Here is a 21,560-nt window from a genome sequence, read left to right as displayed (position 1 = left end):
CATTGACCTAGTCCTCGCCCGACCAGGACGCGAATAGCACTCAGAGCATGTGTCCAGCTCCGGGTCTCTGCAGTCATCGCTTGCTAACCCAGCCCCTGGCGTAACCACATCATTTCAGTCCCGGCGTATGCGTCGAATACAACTGGCCCCTTGCGCTCAGCCCAGTCCCACTCGCATTCAGCAAATTATTCGGATAATTCCCGAACCACGCGATCTTTGGAATCCAATCCGTGGCATCTGCATAGTCCAACGTCGCATTCAAGTAGTCCAAGACGACCTGTTCAGGAGCATTCAAATTGCCGCCATCAATTCCGAATTCCGTCACCCAGACCGGCAGACCGGGACTGATCGCGTGCACAGCCATTGTATAATTCTTGAAGACTTCCAGTCCACCGGGCAGGTAAGGATAGCTGTAGTGGTGCATGTTGAGAGCGCTAATGGTGAAATTGCGCTGTGTGGCATTGCCCATGAACTCACTCAGCCAGGTGAGACTGTTGCCTGCGTTGCCGATAGCAGGAGCGATCAACTTGAGACCACAGTCCTTAAATGGCTCCATATACTTCGCCCAACCAGCGATCGCCTGGCAACATTCATGTTTGCCGAGTTCGAGTCGCCGTTGAGGTCGGGCTCATTGAAGCTGAAGATCGCGTCGGTGTTGTATTTTTCTACGCTATCTGCGACGCCAATAACCCAGTTCGTAAGATTGATCTTGTCGTTGAAAACCAAGGGATAGTAGCGCAGAGGTAGGTCAGGGCGGGGTGGAAAGGGCCCGACATTGTTGCTGTCATTCACCCGATAGGTGTAGTCGTATGCCCAGGAGACCTGGGTGGGCGTCTTGTAGTATTGAAGAGTGGAGACCTGGCCGTACGGAAGCCCACGCTTACCCTTCAACGGAAGTGCGCAAGGCGCGGTAGCGAGAGGTTTGAGAATGGTGCGCGTGTAATTACCACCGTCACTCACAACGCAGGATTCGCGTGGCCCAGTGCTTTGCGGCGTTGGGCAAGCCGTAGTCGCTGTGGTGGTGCTCGTCGTTGTGGTCGTAGTCGTTGTGGTGGTCGTGGTAGTGGTAGTGCGGCTCGTGGTCGTTGAGGTTGAGGACGACGTCGTGCTTGTGGTGGTGGTGGTCGTCGTCGTTGTCGTTGTTGTGGTGGCGACGGCGGTGGCGGTGGTTGAAGTAGTCGAAGACACTAGCGTGCTGCTTAGGGACTGTACTGCCGTTGATGAGACACTTCGTACCGGACTTGAAGAAGTGGCCTGCACATTCGAAGATGAAGATGACAGAGACGGACTGACGGCGCCGGATGACGACAAAGTCTTGGACAGCGTTGAAGAAATCGCTGTTGCCGATGTCACGGCCGAAGTCGGTCTCGTCGATGACGAGGACGCCTGCAAAGAGGAAGAATGGATGAAGAGGCTGGAGCTTGAGGCTTTGTCGACGTGGATGCCGCTGGGTCTGCTGAAGACGACTTCGGCGGGCTCGGTGGCGACGAAGACTGCACCACAGCAGCGGAGGTTGATGTCGTCGAAGTTACGGCCGGGGACAGAACCGTGGGCGCGCTTGTGGGAGGCTCTGCTGGTACAATGGTTATCGAACTCATTACCGTCGCCTCTTCTGTAGTGCTGGAACTACTGCTCTCGGGCGGTCCCGGCTCAGGCGCAACAGGAATATCGATACATCCTAAGGGAGCGCTGTCGAAGACGACATAGAGAAATCGCCGCTAGGAGGCGAGCAGAACGTGGCATTTCCAAAGGAAAGGCTGCCACCCTCAATATCCCAGACATACGGATTTTCAGGCGGATCAGGCGTCAGCTTTAGAGCTGCGTAGCCATCCGCGGTCGTACTGGATGCGATGAAGAAGACGCCGGTGCGCAGATTTCCAGACTGGTCGATGACGAAAACGGCAGCGATATTTCTATCTGCAACCAGTATACTGGACCCTTGCTCGTCAAAGCCAACATACAGCAATGCTCGCTTTCTCTTATCCGGTGTGTTCACTGTGATATAGAAGGGATCTCCAGCTTGCAGATCTGGAGTCGAGGAGGCACTCGCTGTGACGGAGCTGGGTGAGGCGACGGTTGTCGAAGGGATTGTATCGCTGCTGATGCTGGGCATAGTGACGGTCGAGGGACCTGCGGCAGATGAGCTCCCACCACCCGAGCCATCCCTTGGCGTTGACACTGGCACGACGGATGACATCGAGCCAAAGAAGGTGCTTGCAGATGTCATCCCGCCTGTTGGCTCCTGATCGATTGTGCGGTCGGACGAGCTCGCGGCGATTCCGGAGGACGTAGAAGAGTCAGTGAACGTCGGAATTGTCATGCGGGAGATTGTAGTCCCGTCGACTACTATCGCTTCCTCAAGATAGCAACCGCTTGGCAATGAGACGACTTCGTCACAGTCAGTGGGCTGTCACGCGCTGTCCTGGGGGAAGATGCTCACATTGACCCACAGCTATACGAGCCATGGCCACCAGGCCGGCGACGCCTTGCACTCCCAGACTCTTCATCGCGACGTGTTCGTCGACCGCAGCTTACCTACCAACGATGATTTGGTACAATGAACCAGAATGCACGACGGCGGCGACGTGCTTACAATGTAGCATAATCTAGATACTTCGCGCCGTCAGGAATGCTCGTCCACCGTGCGCTGTACACATAATTCCACGATCCGTGCACGAGCCATCTCGCGGGTGGGACATGGCTGTCCAGCCTCAACAACGCTCAAACACCCGATACAGCTCTTTCAAGCTTGCGACCTGTCGGACACCCTTGAGCATACGTTGTGTCGCTACGATGCGCGAGCGTATAGCGGGAAAGATGATATTCTCCAGTTGTCGGTCCAGCTTTTGCTGCCTCTCACCGGGCACACTGCCTTCGCCCACGTCCATTACGTTCCTTGGCAGACGTTCTGGAACATAAAAAGACGCCAGCTCTTCGAGAAAGGACATGAAGCAAGCCTGCTCCTCTTTCCAGTTCACGAAGGGGCCAAGGCGGAGAAGGAACGTAGGCAACTTCGCCATACACGGGATGTACCCCTTAAGAAGCATCGGTATGGCCTCAAGTTCTCCCGCTTCACTGATCTCGATGGAGAAATACTCCCTAAGCATCTCTTTGCGACTCATAATCTGATCGTATACCTTGTTGACAATCTTCGCTTTATCAAGACTGGTGCATTCTGGCGACGTGTCGGCCTCTAGATCTGCAGCAACTTCAAGCAGATCTTTCAGAGGCAGCGGAGGTCGCAACTGGATCAAGCCGAAGTTGCCGAAATCGGTGAGACCAACTTGATAGAAGAATTCTGAACATGCCAAGCCGTAGTCCACAAGATACAGCTTCACTCCGGACTGGAGCGCCACGATTCGCTGATTTGCATCAACAAGACCAACGTATGTAAGCGAGGCGAAGACCTCGGTCAGGCCTTGATGCACCGCGTCGCGGACCTCCGCTCGAAGATTCTTGACCGAAGTCAGCCGGATCTGGGTTTGTACCCTGTCAGTCGTAACATAAACCGGACCTTCTCCGGGATTATGAGCATCGTCAAGGGACCCTCTGGAACTCAAGGTAGGAGGCAGCATCGAGGTAATCTTTCTTGCCTTGGAGTCAGTACGGATGAGGTTGTTTTCGTAAGGCTTCCGATTTGCAGATGGTCTCGGCGTCGACTGCGGCCCGGAACTAAGCTCAGTATTGTCGACGAGCTCTCTCGGAGTGCTCGGCGTCATAGGGACCACTCCAGGTAGCAGTGTCTGCGTTTTGAAGGTTCTGGTTGTGTCGACTTGTGTCAATTTGTCTCTGATCGTAGAACAGACTATCGCTACAATCTCGTCCTCGTTCAAGAAAGCAACCTCTCGCTTGGTAGGATGAACGTTGACATCCACGCGGCCAGGGTCGATTTCTAGATCCATATAGACAAATGGCCGACCGCCCTTAGGTAGGAACATTTGGTATGTGTGCTCGATAGCTTTCCTCACCACGGATGACTCGACTAACCTGTGGTTGATGAAGAGCAGTAGCATTGTCCTCTTAGCACTGTAGTTCGCGGTGGAGGCAAAACCGGAGACCTTGAAGCCCCATTCGTCATCCTGTACACCGAATTCGACAAGTTCCTTCGCAACACTAGCACCATAGGCTTGCTTTATTCGGTCGTGGACTGTTGCAGCAACAGGCACAGCGAAGCCAGCACCAGACTCACCATGCTTTTTGATTGAAAATGCAACATGTGAGCAATGTACGGCATATCTGGTAACGACATCGAGCACCTTCGAGTACTCCTCGGACGGGGATCTGAAAGCCCGCCGGCGACTTGGCACATTGTAGAAGAGATCTTCGACAGTGATTTGTGTGCCTCCTCTGCCCGCTGTCGGTTTAGGATCCACTGATTGTCCTGGCTTGGCTGGCGTTAATTTCCCATCTGCAAAGTGTGCTTGCCAGGCACAGCTAGATGAGGCCGTTCGTGTGGTGACTCTGAGATGGGCTATGTGGCTTATACTTGCGAGAGCTTCGCCTCGAAAACCATAAGTGCCAATTGCCATGAGATCTTCGAAGTGCTTCAGCTTGGACGTGGTGAATCGTTGGCATAGAATGGGCAAGTCGTCACGCTGCGGCGCGTCAGTAAAGCGCGTCACAAGGCATTGACATCACGTACCTCGATGCCATGGCCGTTGTCGGTGATTTGGAGGAGCTTGAGCCCACCATCCTTGACCAATACCTCAATTGACGTCGAGCCTGCGTCCACGGAGTTCTCGAGAAGCTCCTTCAGGGCGTTCATCGGAGCGACGATAATCTCGCCAGCGGCAATCTTGTTGACGACATCCTCTGCGAGTGGCTGTGAAAGACTATCAGCATTGCACCACTCACCTTTGAGAGCGAACCTGCCTTGATTCGACGAGGTGCTTCGGGAGGCAGCCCAGCTTCATCTGCTGTACGTTTCGTACCGCGACGAAAGTTGTCGTCAACCTCCATGTCGTCTGCCATATTAGACTGTACAACAGGCCTCATGCATTTATCTCAGTCATCTGATGGCCTCATGGAAATGTCCGACTCGTGAGGAAGGAGAATGGTTGAAGAGGCAACTCCACCCCAACTTCGATCAAGGTTGCCTTACGGTAGGCGCGTCTTGCACCTGCCAGTGCTTCTCAAGTACAAACGTGCAACAGCACAACGGCTCCTACCTCATGACATACAGCGCGCAGATGGGTTGTCGTGCAGCTGTGGGCTAGGCAGCTTCCGATTCGGTGGCTTTGAGATCGCTGAAGCGTCGACAGGAGAGTCAAGGTCTCTGAGTGGTTCGAGTGTACGGAGTCGAAGTGCTAGGGCTCGGTAGGCATCCATCGCTGGGCAGTCGTCACCCGCTCTTTTCACATGCGCGACGTAGAGTATCCTCTATCAACATTGACCATACTTCTACTTGCTCGAATTTTCTGCTCTTAGCGTGCGTATGTCAGTGCGAAGGCACACTGGATGTACATGCTGATATCACTGCACCTGCCACGCAGCAGGATGATCACACACTGAACACATTGACTTGCCCCACGCACCCACTCTCTTCTGTTGTCCATAATGGCTATGAACTTTGTGACATTCAATCAGGACTACAGCCAGCTAGCAGTCTGTGAGTAACGCGCACAAACAGTTGTCATGGAGCGCTAACGTCTCCTATAGGCACTTCCCGTGGCTTTCGGATCTTTTCTACGGAGCCATTCGCCAACATCCACGATGGTCGAGATGCGGGCTATATTACCATCGCGGAGATGCTATTCTCGACCGCCCTCGTTGCAACAGTCAGTACGCCACGACGTGTAGAGATCAACCACACTCAGAGAGGTCTGAAACTATGCGACATGTCGTTCGCTACCGCAGTTCTTGCAATCCGCCTGAACAGGAAGAGATTGGTGGTGGTTCTGGAGGATGAGATATACCTCTACGACATACAAACGCTGAAATTGATGCACACTCTCGAGACCTCTCCCAATCCAGCGGCCATCGTTGCACTCTCTCCGTCAACGGACAATTGCTACCTCGCATGTCCACTACCTCAGAAGGCGGCTCCTCCAGCACAAGCACCGGCTCACGCGCCTCCAAACAGTACACACGTACCACCGACGACCGGCGAAGTACTGCTATTCGACGCAATCAAGAATGTCCAGATCAACGTCGTCGAAGCTCATCTATCACCTCTCTCGTGCATATCCTTCAATTATGAAGGAACGATGATGGCCACAGCCTCCGACAAGGGCACTATAATCCGGATCTTCTCCGTTCCAGATGCTCACAAGCTGTACCAATTTCGGCGTGGATCTATGCCCTCCCGGATCATCAGTATGGCCTTCAACGTCACCTCCAGTCTCCTTTGCGTCTCCTCCGCCACCGAGACAGTCCACATATTCAAGCTCGGAGTTCCACACAGCCAGCAACACTCAGCTGACAGCGCACCAACATCACCTAACAAGGTCAGCTCCGCCGTCTCCCGTCGGCTGTCTCAAGGCAGCGACACTCTGACCCGATCGCGGACAAGCGAATCGCTCGATGAGGATGACGACCTCGACACTGCGGACAAGCCATCAAACATGTCCTCCCGTAAAGCGAACGGCACCTTATTCGGCCTGATTCGCCGCACATCCCAGAATGTTTCTAGCACCTTCGCCACAACAGTCGGCGGATACCTTCCCAAAACGATGGCAGAAATGTGGGAGCCTGCGCGAGATTTTGCGTGGGTCCGACTTCCGAAGTCCGCGTCAGGGATACCAGCAAGCCAGATACGTAGTGTCGTGGCAATGAGCCCAAATGCGCCGCACGTGATGGTCGTGACAAATGAAGGCAACTTCTACGTCTTTCAGATTGATTTGAGCAAGGGCGGCGAGGGGACTTTGATCAAGCAGTATTCGTGAGTGCCATTCCTTCCCTGAGCCCTCGTGACGGTAGCTAACATGTGTGATCAGTGTGCTTGACTCCAATGATGCGATGAGCGCATCGACTACAGACTTCTAGCAGTCTTCTGAGTATTGTAATTCGTGATGAGGCTGTGGTCGATAGTGAGAGGCCGTGGATGAGACGGAACCTTTGTTGGCAGTCCTCAATTTGCTTCAGAAAGCGATGGCGTTGTGGGCGAATTCTTTAGGAAAGCATATCACTGCTCCTGAGAAACGGGCATCAGGACATCATAGCGGCAACTCGCAATTAAATCTTTGATCTTGAGAACATTCCGGCCCATCAATCTCGTTAATTTGATTCAGTTCGTCTCTTCCTCAGAAGATATTGCTAAGCACGCTCTGCGTCGCCTGATCGACTCCTCCAGCATCATCGTGCTTGGTGACGGGGGTCTTCTGTCTCTTTGGCCCAACGCCGCTGCTGTCGTGCGCATTCTTGACCTCGAATTGCCGCCAGGTTCTTTGAGAACGCCTCCCGACCGCATTCTCGTGGCCTCCATACTCGACGACCGCCGCAGTACTACCATCACCTCCACCCTGCACCATCCCCCTCTTCTTCCGCTTCCCCTCCTCCAACCCCTCCCACCGCCGCCCCTCCCCAACACCCTTGACAAACTCCCTCGCCGCCCTCTCGATCCCCCGTCTCTCCTGCTCCCGCTGCGCCTCCGCCTCCGCCCTCTCATTCCTCACGCCATCCATCAGCTCCGCCCAGCTCACTCCCTTCAAGTACCGCATATTCCACAGATCATCCCGATAGTACCCGCCCTTCTTCCCACCAATAGGCGTCGCGTTAAGTGTGCTCACGCACCGCTTCGCAAGTGAGGGGGTGGGGAGTGCAAGCCAGCCTTCTGTGTAGAGTTTTCGGGCGGATTTTGAGGATTTGGTGGACGCGGAGGTTGACTTGGTGGTGGAGGTGGAGGCGGGAGTGAGAAACAAGCGAGTGATGGGGCCGAAGCCGCGCTGTTGGAGGAGGTTGCGGAGGGCAGAGGGGCGGAGGTAGGGTGGCAGGGAGGGGAGGTAGATTACGCCCTCGCGCTTGGCTTGGTCTTTCTGTTTCTTTTTGTTCTTTGACGATTTCTGTGGCTGAGAATGGTCCATTGAGGTGGCTAGAACGTCTGGCGGTGCGTTCTCGTCGAGATCGTCTGGTGCGTTGAGTATCGATGGCAGAGCAGCTGATGTTAGAGGTTCGACCTGTTTCGCTTTTCGTGTCATTGATGGGGTGTCTTTGCGTTTTGACTGAGAGTCCGTAGTCTTGGACTGTCTCGCTGCAATTTCATTATCGCCATCTTCCCCCTCTTCGCCATCATCGCTACTGCTGACCCCAGAACCAGACAAGTTGTCTGCATCGCCCGCTTTCACTGCCGTACCCTCATTGCCGCGCTTTCTTCTTGCTCCTAGACTATTTCTATCTTCTTCTGACGCTGACACGGAGTCATCAGATTGCGGCGACAGCCTCCTCCTCTTCCTCGCCGGCTCTCCTCGTCTCCTCTGCGCAGTCTTCGAGATCTCTGCGGCCTCGGAATCATAGCCGCTCTCGCTGCCTGAGGAATCGGACGAGGCGTATGCGAGGAACTCGCTGGCATCTCGCGTCATTTGTTCCCAGTTTCCTGCCACCGAGAAGGGGAAGAGGTCTTGTGTTCGGTGAGTATGAGGGTGCTCAGTTTGGGTGCGGGATGTCTGAAGTTGGCGGCACGTTTTTTTGGGGGGGGCTTGGAGAAAAGGCATGGGCAGCAAATCCTAGTTCAAAACCACCGTCACCCGGTCTTTTACCCGATCTGATATCTCTCACTTCGAGCAGTTGCTCGTCAGCAATTTTATGAGGAACACATTGAGTGAGGATCACCCATTCTACAGTCGCTCGCGTCGATACAATCGGTGCGGAACGTGTCATGGACGGCATACCATGGTGTGGCAGCGACGGTCGTAAGGACCTCAGTGGTTGGAGGGAGCAATAATATAATTGTAGTTGATCTTGGAGCTTCATATCGTGGCCCCTTCCTTGTCTCATTGCACGCTGTAGTCATCATCGTCGTCAGAGTCAAGGCTCACAGCTCATATCTAGTCCCTACATCGGCGGCCGTCATTACAGCAATCTTACACAACCCGGACCACACGTCCACCCAGCTCCTCGTCCCGAACCCAAACGGCCCACCTCTTCTCGCCTGTCTCACGTACCTTCCGCCTGTCCTCGCCCACCCGCGGCAAACTCATACTTGCATGCCCAGCACTAACTTTCAATTTCCCTGCCTTCTTCATCCTGACCTCGCAGGCCCACATTCTCAGGAAGTCGGAGTTCTCCCTTGGCTCCCGCTGCCGCAAAGGTCCTCCACTGACAGGGGTCGCGTATGGATCGAAGAGTAACGGCGTAGCTGTCAGTTTATTGGCAGGTGTGCCGTCTGGTGCGAGCCATATCGGTGGACTTGAGGCGTGCGCTGTGCGAACCGCTGATGGAATGCACGTAGCGAGGGGGACTACGCGTGGAGATGTGAAGTATCCGCGATTTGGTTGGTAGACGTAGTAGCCGCTGCAACAGCTCGCTTGGAAGTATCTGGTTCGTCAGAAGGCGATTTCTGTCGGCGTGGAAGTTTCGGTCTTGGTGCATTGTGCGCAGGGCTAGAACCACGATGCTCGGTCCAGAAGTGTAATTGAGCTGGCGAGTCTGGTGGTGCAGATCGATTCGGGTTCAGGTAGCGTCGGAGTGCCGGCGAGGGTGGGCCGGCGTCCGGCGGTGGCCGACGGTCGTCTGTCAAGGACGGCCGGATGTCGAATGGCGTGCTGAACATGTCTGCCTCATTGAAGGGCGTTGCATAATTCGATACTGATTGCGCAGCTGACTTGATGGCACGAAGAGAGGCTGTAAGTGTTGATTTGAAGGTAGACGCCCGTCTTGACTGCTCTGCTCGTGCCTTCTTGGGAGTTGGCGACAGAATCAATTCCGGCGTCATATCGGCATCGTCTTCCTCCTCTTCATCAATCATCAGCGGGTGCTGCGACACACAGTCCTCCGAGCTTGCAAGTTGCCTAATCTTGCGGTATGACGGAGATCGCGACCGTGAATCAAAAGGCGAAGGCGAGGCATTGCTGTCAACGATGCTCGACTCATGTGGCGAAGCCAACGACGGCATCGACTCGGTTGAAATGGACCTCGTCCTCAGAATGCCAGCATCCAGTCCCTCACTTCCGACAAACATGTGCTCATCCATGCAGCCATCGATACTACCGAAAAGCCCGTCGAACTGACCACCATAACTGCTAGAAAGAGTAGTTCCGCTGAACTTCAAATCCTCCTGCAACCATGAGCTGAAATTAGCGACATGATCACCGTCTGGCAACCGCTGTACCGCTCGTCTTTTTGGCTTTCGTCTTATCGGAATCGCTGTAGCTGAGAGTATATCCTGCGCGGTGTCCCTCTTTGGTAGTTTCTGCACAGGAGTCTGCAGCGGGCGCTGCGGGGGAGGGCTGTCAGAGTTCAGCTGAAGTCTATTCTTCTTTTCTCGTACTGATAAGGCATTGTCTGGTGGCCGCGGTGATGTCTTGGTCGTTCTCGAAGGTGAGGGCGAGCGTGATGTGCGTTCGGATATCGATCTTTCGCTGATGGCTGTCGACTTCTTCTCATCGTATACTCGCGAGGAGCCAAAGCGTGGGGGTGATTGAGCTGCGAACACTCGCGGGACCATCATATTGGGCGCCCAGCCGCAACATGACAGTGAGGCGAGGTCTTTGTGTCGCCGTCAAGACGGGATGGTCACGATTCGGTGCTCTTTTGCGCCTGGCCTTGGTGCGTACCAGGCTGAACTGTAACGCGAGCGGGAGTGTCGGATTTGTACTGCGTGGTCTACTTCGGACTGAAGACTGAAAGATGGGATTCTTAGAGGCGATCTGCGTCCAGTTCTGACTATGTCGTGAGGGACTGAGATGATGCTACGTGCTCGCTTGCGGCCTGTGAAGTAGAGGGAATGTGTAAGGCACACGGGACGGCGGAAGTGTTGTGAGAGTACTAGTAATAGACACAAAGAGGGCGCATACAGGAGATAACTAACGAGATGCCCTGATTGGCGTTTGATCTGGTTGCATCGGCTTGCTCCGCGTCGACGCGAGGCATGACTGCATTGGTGGAGCTGCCCCTAGAACGATCGAAGCTCTTAGGCATCATCCCCCTGGAACTAGCCCATGATGTATCTGCTTCCCCGGAGATCACCACGCCTATTGAGGAAGGTTTTATAAGAAAGCCGAGGGAAATGCGAATTTCGGACACATTGGCATCTTTCACACACGACAAAAAGAAAGCACTGTACCCTTCACTTTGAACACAGCACAAGCAAATTTACGGTGCTGATCACAATTAAGGCACCTGGTGCGAAGTTACGGCCCACAGCAGCATCCGCGTTTTGCAATTCTGCCATCCCGTCCCAGCACAGTGGCACTTCGCCAGGATTTGACGCAGGAAATGACGCACTTCGCCGTTGACTCGTGGCCACCGGTGAAGGATATGGAGCCATATTACTTAAGAGAAACGACAAGGACCCGTGTACCTCTGCCATGTGAGAGTATCACCCAAGCGAATTCAAGCCATCGCATACCGAAATTCTATGTCCCGTCCAGGTAGCCTTGAGGCCGTGGGAGCAAGAGCCGGGCATTTTCGCCAGCTCGCGCCTTACACTTGAAACTGGCAATATTCCTAGAGCGCCCTCCCTGGCAGGGATTTTCCGAGTATAACTTTCCCTGCTGCTCAACGCTCAAGTGAGGTTCATTTGAGACCCAACGATGTTATCAGCGGGAGATTGGTAGGTCCTCAGCTCCTTCCCGGACCTACAGCATGGCAATGAGCGCACACAGGTCGGGCACGGCTAATGCCCATGACTGGTGTCAACAGCCTCCTAGGTGGGCAATTGCGCCTCGGACCTTGAGGCTGGAGAACACATCTGCGAGTCCTCGCAAGAATGGCGTTCGAGTGCCCAAGATGAGATGATATTCGGTGTGGGATGAGATCAGCTTTCGTCGACACGCTGGTCGACCAAGGCTGTCGATCTCCCGTGGCTGTATTTCACCGCAGCACAACACTTGCCCATTGTGATGTAGATGGCCTTCGCTCCGGGTCATCGACCAGCTGGGAAACGTCGAGCACTTTCCTCGGCACAGATGACTCGCATTCTACTATGTCTTCCAAATCGTCCAGCGTCTGCTCCGTCTCCTCATTAGGTTCCTGACTTGTTCGCGATAGTTGATCTAATTGCGATCTTAGCACTTGCTTCGACTCAAGCAGCGACGCAGGTTCGCGCATGGCCGCAATCAAATCGCCAACACTGTTGTCATTGCTCGTGCGAAATGTGTTGAGAAGGTCTCTCAGAAGCTGGCTGTCACTGCGTAGATCATCGAATCGCTGCTTGCGCACGGTCTGTGTACGCCCATCCGAGCCAGAGAAGGTACACCTGAGTTTTTTCTGAGTGCACGAGTCGCATGGTTGCGTCCCCGAGCACTACCAATGAGTCAGCATGGGATCAAGCAACATGTTCTCGGGGCAAATTCACGCCGCGCTTGTCTGCCCCACATCACCACCCATGTGCCGATGCAGATTCCATCGGGCCACCGCAGAGACAGCCACTGATAGCCTGACTTGATCTCACGAAGGCCCAAGGGCTGACCACACATCAATCCACGATGCAGCCGCGGTGGACACTACTCCGTGGTGCATGAGTACCTAGAAAAGAACTTACCTTCTTCTTTTTCAGCTGGCACTGTTGGCAAGCGATCGATGCATGTCGCCTCGACCTTTGCGCTTGAGGCACGACAACATATCCAACTGACGATGGAGGTCGTGGTGCTGGTGCCAAGGCTGGACTCAGCGTCGGTAAGACCGAGTCACTGTATGGGCGTTGTGTATCCGTGGCGCGGCCATCCTGGTGCTGAGACTGCGAGTGTTGGGACTGCATCGGACTAAGTCAACGATTGCCACCGAAGTGGTTGGCGGAACCGTTGCGCTGTCGTAGTCCAGCCTGTAACAGGTCGATCAAACGGGAAACGCCTGGTCGAGATCGAAGCTGATATAATATTGAACTAGGCAGTGAATCTCGACAGCCCTTCCATTCACCATTTGCAACAGGCAGAGCGCTGGTATGCCTCGAAGAGGTGATATGACCGGATGCTAGGGACGACGTCGAATGTCTATGGCCAGGATTCTATCTCGGCGCTACGTAGGCGCTGTTGCATAGCACTACACAAGTTCTTGAGAAGCGATGCAGGCACTCTGGATGCGTCAGACATGCCATCAAGGGACGATGAACGCGGTCGTGGCGATCATGCCGGACGGAGCGAACATGCGAGAGCTGTGAGGATAGGTGTGCCACCTGCCAGTGGACGCGGATATCTGTAAGATGCAGGGCGGCTGTTCAGTGGTCGGAAGTTCGACTTCCGGCACTAGTGACAACCAGGCTAGCTCTTGAGCCCTGAGGTGCCAAAAGTACATGTACGTAAAATAGCCCAGAGCCTCTGTTTTGACCTCACCGTCATCGCGAGAGTAGGGACAAGAACGTGATCTATGAGCGCATGATACGGTCGCTGCTCATGTTGTATCAAATCCTGCCTGTGATCTGCAAGTCTTGCGGAAGAAAGAGCAAGATCCTGCTGCTGAACCCTTCAGGTTTGCCCAGTTCGACCCTTATCCCGGAAGGCCTGTCCGCAAAGTAAGCGAAGTCACAAAGCAACAAAAGCCGTCAGATTCGCCGAAAGCTCACAGCTCCCGCTGATACTCTCACGTTGGCAGTACATAGCCAGCCAAAAGGTCTGCCTCGCGCCTGCAACCTGTCAGAAAGGAGAGCAACGTCAAGTTCTGGCAACAATGACAACAACGAATGGGGCTCGAAACGCCGTCGTTGGCGTCTTATAGACGCGGTTCTGCTCCAGCACCGACAATTGAGCCGAGCAAGCACTCCCCATTTTCAAAGCCGAGTTCGCTCCGTCGCCAACTTGGACGACGCTTGCACCGGTGATGCCGACTTCACAACTGCTCTGGGGATACCTGCTTGGCCATTGCGTCTCTTGTAACCAATATCCTGGCGACTGTCTTGAAGCTTTGGTCAGGAGGCGGCATGCGAGACACCAGCGTCAGGCGCCACAGTGCTCCTGTTCTGGTCGTTTGATGTGTCACACAACGCCGCCTATATCCCCCGAGTAAGTTCTGCGAGCGATGGTCGGTCTGCTATCGTCGACGAAGTTGGCTCAGGATCGAGGCCAGGTCTGCCCTGCCATTCCCATTTCTGTTGTCATTCCCATTGCTGCTACTATTGCCATTGTTTTGTTCTGACGATGAATTCCCATTCGCTTGGCTTTCAGGTCGAGAGCTCTGTGCTCGCACGACACGAGCAATTGCCTGTCGGATTTCGTTCAGACTTCGAGCATTCCGAATCGCTGCAGTCAGCGACGCTATCTCTTGGTCCGTGCCGCGTTGGATAGCGGTCATCAACTGCTGAAGCAGTTCTGAATCCTGCTCCAGCTCTTCAATCGACCGGTCAGCCGGCGAACGTTCTATGCAGCGTCAGGTAATGAGCTTCGTCAGGGCATCCTCGCCGCCTACCGTCCTGTCGACGTGAGATCGTGGTCACTGATTCACTCAAGAATGCACACTCACTTCCTCTGGTTCTCCCGAATTCTCTGTTTGCCTGCGCTGACCATTCGAGCTCTGGTTGGAGCTATTGGTCCTTCCATTCGAAGCCATGGCGCTCAAGTCTGACTGAACACCGCTCCGAGGCTCACTGGGGGTTAAGAATACCGCGCAACCCACGCTGTTGGCCTCTTACACCTTTTCGGCAACAGGGCCAGTCGAAGACGACAAACCCGAATGTGCGTATCTGGCGATGCAAAGGACGCTCACGTGCAATACGACAGCCATAGAGGTCCTGGGGCGCGATTCACTGCAGCTGGCACGACAGAGAGGTCCTCGATGCACCTGAGCCAACGACTCGTTCGTACCGAAACTGGACAACGCAGAGTGCTAATACAGTATCTCTGAGATGTGTTTGGCGGTTGTGGGGACCGCTAGGGTCTCTGTGGATGGCCAAAATAATTGCCCAAGTGAGGCCGATCCAATCGTGCTGCAACCCCCTGTGGGGCCAAGGCCTAGACATCGAAGATTCCCACAAGCTCGCTATCCATTTCTTGCAAGTGCAGTTAGGCATTGCAATCCCGAGTGTCTTCAGTGGCTGATTTAATGTCGGGTTTTACAATCCCGCCATATCTTGCTGAAGTGGCTGATCCGGCGTCTCGGTACTCTCTTCCCATAAGGCCATCTACAGTAGTAGCAGTCTGTGCTATATGAACAATAGGAATGTTATTGCTAAAGATGATGTGGGAGGCCCACTTTGACAGCGCTCGTGGTGCGGCACGCTGCGAAGCGACTGATGCTTAGCTTTCGAGTCGTTCTCGGATTCTGATGACCTCACAGTCACAACAACCGGCTGATATTCTTGATGCCCAATCCCACCGCCTCCCGATGGCGGCTGGCACGACAACGGCTGATCGATTTCGTCTATTCATGTATTAACAGGACGAAGTCGAGGCGGCATTGCCCCAAGGCTTTGTCGTATGAAATGGTCGATCTGCTATAGTTGGCATGTTTGGACCTTGTGCTAATCACAGAGGCCTTGTGTGCACGGTCTGACGGTCTTCTCATGGCGCACCATGGTCCCGATGGAATCGAGTCGTTGCAAGCTCTAACACTACTGGAAATCTCTCACCTGGGTGTAAGTACCACAAGTCATGTGCATTGCGGTCCTCCGTGCCGATGCATGAAGCATCCACAACAAGGGTGATGCCTCAATGTTGTGTTGTTACTACCGCCGAACACACCACAACAGGCCTAGGACGCCTTGTCATGTTTATATCGAACGTATGACCACAGGCGAGTAATGAACTCATGACAGTCCTACGAGTCGGCGTGGAATGACGACAGGTCTCTACTTGCACTTCGATGACAATCAACAATATGGCTCAATGATGTTCACACGGAACAAATGTCACAGCGGGATTCTGTGATCGTACTTGCTCAGCTCGTTCACGTGCCAATGATCGCGAGCAGTGCCGTGAAGCAGTGAAGCTTCGCGCTTTCCTCGAGTCATACTGACCGCTCGTAGCTCGCGACGAATTGTTCCATGACTTTCCACACACAGGGATCACGCTCTCCGTTCGCAAATCTTGTCAAACAACCGTCGAGTCCAAATCCACACCGTTTACGTTGAAGCAGCCGACAAGATGAAGTCGATCAACGCAATCGCGATAGCCTTGCTATCGTATCTGATGCAAGTATCCTCTTGTCTACCAGCCCAAGTATCAAACACCACCTTCGCAGATCTTGGAAAACGCCAATGCATCCGGGCAGGCGACGAGAACAATTACCAGTGCGATGAGAAGTTGCCAAAGCTGTCCGAGATCGTGGCTCGAATTCGGGATACTTCGGATTATGGTCTGGCGGACGACCAGCACGTCGCAGTCTTTTGGACTAATCTTGGGGACTCGGCACAGATGGGCACCGCGATGTCGATCACCGAGATACTTTGGATGCAAGGCTGGCTGGAAAGCAGACGGCTGCGTTGGTATTGGTGGTTCGAGCACATCAACCTGAATTGTGAGTAATGCGGGCCTCCGAGACACAAATTGCGTGAATACTGACTTGGCCAAAGGGCGCAAAGCACAGGTCGACTGGATCAACAACAACAACATCCAATATCAGGAAGGTCAGGGCCATAATCCTCTCTTCACATTCGACGTATGCTCGTACCAAGCACTGGCGGCAGCAGCTATCCATCCGCACGCATACCTCTTCACCAAGAAGGGTGTCGACTGGCGGCAGGATTCCATGTGGAACCAAGTCGAGTTCTGGCAACTGACGAAGAACAAAAATATCAAGCGGATCTATCGTGTTGATCCCCGCCCCTGGGATGTTGCAGGCATCTTGCCGGTACAAATGTGCAGTCACTCCAGCGAGGAGATCCTGTGGGATCGCGATAGAGGCGACGCGGAGATTGAGCCGGTTGATACATGTCGAGTGCCATAAGTCCACCATTCGGCCACCTGGTCATTGCGCAATAGTCGCCGAAACACGGAAGTCGGACCCTGACCGCCCACAGTCGTTGAAATCGTATGGAGGCGCCTTCCACGAAGTCCGCACTTGAGGCCGGCAGGAGTGCACGCAGTTGCTCGACGAAGACTTGGCGTAATTCAGGCAGCGGTTTGGGCCATTCAAGCCGCAGCCTGTGGTGTGAAGCGCTGCATGACCCAGGCAAGATCTTGCTCATGCGGTAGCGGCCAATTTGAGTAGTACATCCACCTCTGCTGTTCCTTGTCCCATTTTCTGTTCGGCACAAAAGCTTCGACGCTGTAGTAATTGTCCCTCATGAACAATGGCTGGTAGCTCGGCGGCCCACTCCTTCCTAGATACTCATCGGTGCCGCTTGCGAGCTCAGCATCTGTCATATGGTAGAGACGAGGCCTGCTTGGGTTGACCTTTTCGCCTTTCTTCCGCCATCGACTACTGCGAAGTATCGTTTGACTTGTGGTCTGTAGGTGAATCTGGAGGATTCGAGCATAGGTCAGCGGCGAACGCATAGCCTTTGAGACAATCTCCGCGTGCTTTCTCAGGAGGTCTTCATTCCACTCGGGTCGTTTGCCTCGTGGCACAATCGGCAATGGTTCCCGTCTTTCTAGGTTGCCCTGCCAGTGACCGAGATCTAGGATGATGTTCAGGTTGTTCCAGGCCAGCACGCACGACATACAAGTACAGACCATGGTTGGATCGATCGGCTTGATATGCTGATAAGGATTCTTGTGGATCCGTAGACGATCCTGCCATTGCCGGCTGAGTAAAGCTGGAAGGGCGTCCTTTGCCACATCAGCCAGATCGAATGGTCGCCGGAAACAGCGACTCAAGATCCAGTATCGACGAGAGATGATGGACTGGGCAATCGAGGCCTCATTCTCGGAGATGACTTGGTTTGTTGCTTGACTCACGCGCATAAGGTTGAAGACATCGCTAGGCTGTAAGAAGCTGAAGACCTCCTGTAACAGCTCGTGAGGTAGATCGAGAAAGGACTTGATGTCGGAATGGACACGCTTCGCTTCTTTCTTCTGCGATTTCTTTTGTAGACGAGCTATTTTCTTCGAACGGAGCGTCAATGCTGCTGTTGTGTCCACCAGAGGTTCACTTTCAAATGTGGCGTCATCCTGGTACATCAATTCTGGCTTCATCCTTTTCGGCCTTTCAGTCTTGTGAGGCTGTACCGGAATCCAGGAGTCTGTGTCACTCGTGACTTCCTCCACGAGATCTTGATGTGCAGATCTATACGCCGAAGCAGCCATCACGCTGGAAGTCCCAGTTGTAATCGCCTCTCAGATTGAGTTTTGTGTGCTCGTCCGGTCTCGAGCAAGGACAACACAACTTCGCACTTTCTGGTCAACTATTGCCACTTTCGAGAGAGCCAGCGGCAGCACAATGTGAATGATCTCCTCCTACATATGCGAGAATGCCGACCATGAAGGAGAACCAAGAATCGCTACGATGGCTGTTTTATATCTACGGTGGCGCATTCGACTCCATGTCAGGCAGCGATTGTCGCCACCCAACCATAAGGGACTTTTGCCAAGATAGCACAACAATTGTTCGAAAGATGTATCGCGAATGCACCGGCTTTCTGCATAGATAGGCTGGCAAGCTGTTCACTACGGCATCAATCATGAGCCGCTCCATTTCTTTCCGCCCTCTCCTTTTCCACCTCTTTAGTGATCAGATCTCGAATCTCAGGCAAGCCTTTGCCTTCCTCCACTCTCACAACTCGTTTCTCGAGAGCGTCCAAACCTTTAAATTCTTCTGGCAGCACAGTATCGAAGCTGAAATCAGCCTCCTCTTTGAGCGCCAGTTCGACCGCGCCAGCGAACTTGGCAGGGTGTGCTGTAGCCAGACTGACTACCACCTCGCCTGGCGCCAAGCTCGCCTTCTGCAGCTCGCGCAACGATGCCGCTACGCCAATTGCACTGTGTGGATCTAGCACGTAGCCTTTGTGTTCGATAGCTTCTCCACGATATGCTCCCTTGATGATGTCCAGCGTCTCAGGATTGCTGACACGGTAGCTAGTGAACAACTCTCTTGCAAGCTCCAATATTTCGGGGTCGACGGTGAAGCTGCCTGTGTTCTTTAGCTGTTGGAACCATCCGTTGATCTTCTTGCCAGCTTGTCGCACAGATAATTCTGACTTGACATGCGGGTTCAGGTTACACTCGTGCTCGAAGGTCAGGTGCCACAGGAGACGCTCGAAGTTCGACGAGACCAGAATGTCCATGGCTGGCGAGTACGTCTCCTTGACGCCTTCTTCGTGGGCTTTCGCCCCGTCCTCAGGTATGCCTTCGTGCGGTTCAGATGCTGGTTTTGGCGACTTCGAGTATGTGCCTGTTTCCCAGAAGCGGTGCAAAATATCATTCTCGTTTGTGGCGATGATGAGCTTCGAGACCGGCAGACCCAACCTTGAGGCGTAGTAGCCGGCCAAAATATCGCCGAAGTTTCCAGTGGGTACGACATACCGAATTCGTTTCAGATCTGGTTGCTGTCGAAGTAGCTGGAAGTAGGCGGAGAAGTAATATGTTATCTGGGCAAGGATACGCGCCCAATTAATGGAATTGACTGCAGCCAGGTGGTGAATCTTGTTGGTCTCTGGATCCGAGAATAGAGCTTTGACATAGTCTTGGCAGTCGTCGAACGTCCCTGTGACTGACAGGCAGTGCACGTTAGGGTCGGGCACTGTGGTCATCTGAAGTTCCTGCACAGGGGACACCTTGCCGTGTGGAAACATGATGAAGATGGAGACGTCAGGCTTGCCGCGTAAGCCGTAGATCGCAGCGGACCCTGTGTCTCCAGATGTAGCCCCGATCACAGTCAGGTGGTGTCGTGTGGCATTCGATGGAACGGACTTGTTCTTCCGGACCAGGAAGAACGAGAAGAGGTTGCCAAGGAATTGCAAGGCTACATCCTTGAATGCGAACGTCGGGCCGTGGAACAGCTCCATGAGGTAAAGATGTGAAGATTTGCTCAGAGGGATGACAGGGGTGACGTCTTTTGACCGGAAGGGAGTGTAGGAGGAATCAGCAATGGTCTTCAGCTCACTGTCGGAGATCTCTGAGTCGTCAATAAAGTGCCGCATGATGTTGAATGCAAGGTCTGAGAAGGAGAGGTCCTGCCATGACTGAAGTTCACTGCGTATATTTGGTATTGAGTGCGGATGGAATAGTCCTCCATCTGATGCCAAGCCCTTCAGTACTACTTCCTCAAACGAGAAGTATTCCTTCTGGGCTGGGTCCTGGAACCTCGTTGAGGAGTATCTGGCTGTAACTCCTGCCATGATGAATTCGGAAGCCGCGGTCTGGTGAGCTGTGTCCCACGAGCGAAATAGTCCTTGAGGAGCTTGTGTCGAGCGAAATGGAAATTCGAGTGTTTCGCCGGGTCTGAATAACCTGTCCGCAAATATGTACGTAGCAGGTCGGTGCCGATACTCCAGGCGTATCTTAGTCAGTCCGCCTCGACGAAATCCCTAGTGTGTCTACAACTGGCTCATGCGGCGGATGATTCTAGGACACGGCCTGAAGCGCACCTCAAGTTGACTCACGCCTTGTCGAACAAAAAGTTCACAGCATGAAATCGTTCGGCCAAATCTATGGCCGGCACCGGCCTTGGCTTACGCTAGTCCCGTCCTGGCCGAGCTCCACTTCGAAAATCTACAAATGTTTTCAACGCAGCCGCAACTTCTCTCCGACCTTCATGCGACTTGTAAGATTTCCCAGATGCCCCTACATTTCGCCTCAATGCTAACAAACGATGCAGTACTTCATAGAATCATTTCTATAGTAAACGTCCTCTTCTGTGTTCTCTCTCACGAGCCACAGACCTCACCCTGGCTGATGATTCGAAGTCTCCGATGCCCTAGAGTGAAAAATTTTGTACTCTCGACGCGCCTTTACACGAGTCTTCGGATGAGTGTCTAGGCAAGAGAGTGGTGATGATCTTCGACCCAACTCGAGGCCTGGCTTCGTGCCGCTTGATGAGGGAGGTATCGAATGACTGAATCTGACAGGTCATAACTTTTCATGAGTTCACGCTTCCACAAAATCGCTTGAAGTGGCGTGGCTTGGGAAGAGTTGGTATGATTGATGAGATAAACAAGTTCTTCTGCGATCAGGGTGAGTCCAATGAATGTGCTGGGTCCTGCTGCATGATGAGACAATTTCGCGTGACTAATGTGCTTCGTAGCCATCGTCCGAAGCACATGCGAATGTTTCGAGTGCCTGGAACTGATGTCAAAAATACTTGCGTAGGCATCTCCGAGTCTCGCAATATCAATGTCAGAATGCTACTAGTATGTCTGCCAGCAGGTATGCTCTCCGAGATCGACGCTGTGTGCCGCGGCAAGATGTTCCTGAACAGCTGTGTTGACAGCGTTGTCCCAGCCGCTGTCTCCGGAAGTCCTTCAGACTCGCGTCCGCCACTTCATCGGCCACGAGTGCACGAACGATGATACTTTACTACAGCCTTCCCGTCCGCCATCGTCACACGGGCTCAATAAGTCTTAACGAGGTGCAAGAGCACAACAGCGTCTGCGACAAAAG

General features: G+C 53.7%; 8 protein-coding genes across 8 annotated transcripts; 2 read left to right on the top strand and 6 right to left on the bottom strand.

Moving 5' to 3' along the window:
• Nucleotides 1-109: 109 nt before the first annotated feature.
• AB675_4556 (uncharacterized protein) lies at nucleotides 110-2,507 on the bottom strand (the record flags this gene model as incomplete). The annotated part of the gene is made up of 4 exons (XM_018144703.1): nucleotides 110-498; nucleotides 561-985; nucleotides 1,785-2,388; nucleotides 2,441-2,507. The coding sequence occupies 4 exons, from the start codon at nucleotides 2,505-2,507 to the stop codon at nucleotides 110-112; spliced, it is 1,485 nt and encodes a 494-aa protein (XP_017999051.1).
• Nucleotides 2,508-2,711: 204 nt separating this feature from the next.
• Nucleotides 2,712-4,971, bottom strand: AB675_4555 (uncharacterized protein; the record flags this gene model as incomplete). Its single annotated transcript, XM_018144702.1, has 3 exons — nucleotides 2,712-4,595; nucleotides 4,643-4,822; nucleotides 4,855-4,971. The coding sequence occupies 3 exons, from the start codon at nucleotides 4,969-4,971 to the stop codon at nucleotides 2,712-2,714; spliced, it is 2,181 nt and encodes a 726-aa protein (XP_017998945.1).
• A 585-nt stretch (nucleotides 4,972-5,556) lies between these two features.
• On the top strand, nucleotides 5,557-6,984 carry AB675_4554 (Autophagy-related protein 18; the record flags this gene model as incomplete). Its single annotated transcript, XM_018144701.1, has 3 exons — nucleotides 5,557-5,608; nucleotides 5,659-6,880; nucleotides 6,936-6,984. 3 exons carry the CDS (start codon nucleotides 5,557-5,559, stop codon nucleotides 6,982-6,984), a joined length of 1,323 nt encoding a protein of 440 aa, XP_017999127.1.
• A 257-nt stretch (nucleotides 6,985-7,241) lies between these two features.
• AB675_4553 (Pre-rRNA-processing protein esf2) lies at nucleotides 7,242-8,516 on the bottom strand (the record flags this gene model as incomplete). Its single annotated transcript, XM_018144700.1, has 1 exon — nucleotides 7,242-8,516. The coding sequence occupies one exon, from the start codon at nucleotides 8,514-8,516 to the stop codon at nucleotides 7,242-7,244; it is 1,275 nt and encodes a 424-aa protein (XP_017999017.1).
• Nucleotides 8,517-9,394: 878 nt separating this feature from the next.
• AB675_4552 (uncharacterized protein) lies at nucleotides 9,395-10,603 on the bottom strand (the record flags this gene model as incomplete). The annotated part of the gene is made up of 1 exon (XM_018144699.1): nucleotides 9,395-10,603. The coding sequence occupies one exon, from the start codon at nucleotides 10,601-10,603 to the stop codon at nucleotides 9,395-9,397; it is 1,209 nt and encodes a 402-aa protein (XP_017998909.1).
• Nucleotides 10,604-16,166: 5,563 nt separating this feature from the next.
• On the top strand, nucleotides 16,167-16,968 carry AB675_4551 (uncharacterized protein; the record flags this gene model as incomplete). Its single annotated transcript, XM_018144698.1, has 2 exons — nucleotides 16,167-16,539; nucleotides 16,595-16,968. The coding sequence occupies 2 exons, from the start codon at nucleotides 16,167-16,169 to the stop codon at nucleotides 16,966-16,968; spliced, it is 747 nt and encodes a 248-aa protein (XP_017999089.1).
• Nucleotides 16,969-17,153: 185 nt separating this feature from the next.
• Nucleotides 17,154-18,269, bottom strand: AB675_4550 (uncharacterized protein; the record flags this gene model as incomplete). The annotated part of the gene is made up of 1 exon (XM_018144697.1): nucleotides 17,154-18,269. One exon carries the CDS (start codon nucleotides 18,267-18,269, stop codon nucleotides 17,154-17,156), a length of 1,116 nt encoding a protein of 371 aa, XP_017998975.1.
• A 368-nt stretch (nucleotides 18,270-18,637) lies between these two features.
• On the bottom strand, nucleotides 18,638-20,299 carry AB675_4549 (Threonine synthase; the record flags this gene model as incomplete). Its single annotated transcript, XM_018144695.1, has 1 exon — nucleotides 18,638-20,299. One exon carries the CDS (start codon nucleotides 20,297-20,299, stop codon nucleotides 18,638-18,640), a length of 1,662 nt encoding a protein of 553 aa, XP_017999134.1.
• Between the last annotated feature and the right edge of the window lie 1,261 nt (nucleotides 20,300-21,560).

The sequence above is a fragment of the Cyphellophora attinorum genome, assembly GCF_001299255.1.
Source record: "Cyphellophora attinorum strain CBS 131958 chromosome Unknown Contig16, whole genome shotgun sequence".
Taxonomy (NCBI): Eukaryota; Fungi; Ascomycota; class Eurotiomycetes; order Chaetothyriales; family Cyphellophoraceae; genus Cyphellophora; species Cyphellophora attinorum.
The sequence above is the reverse complement of the archived record's forward strand: the minus strand, read 5'-3'. Positions and strand labels throughout refer to the sequence as shown.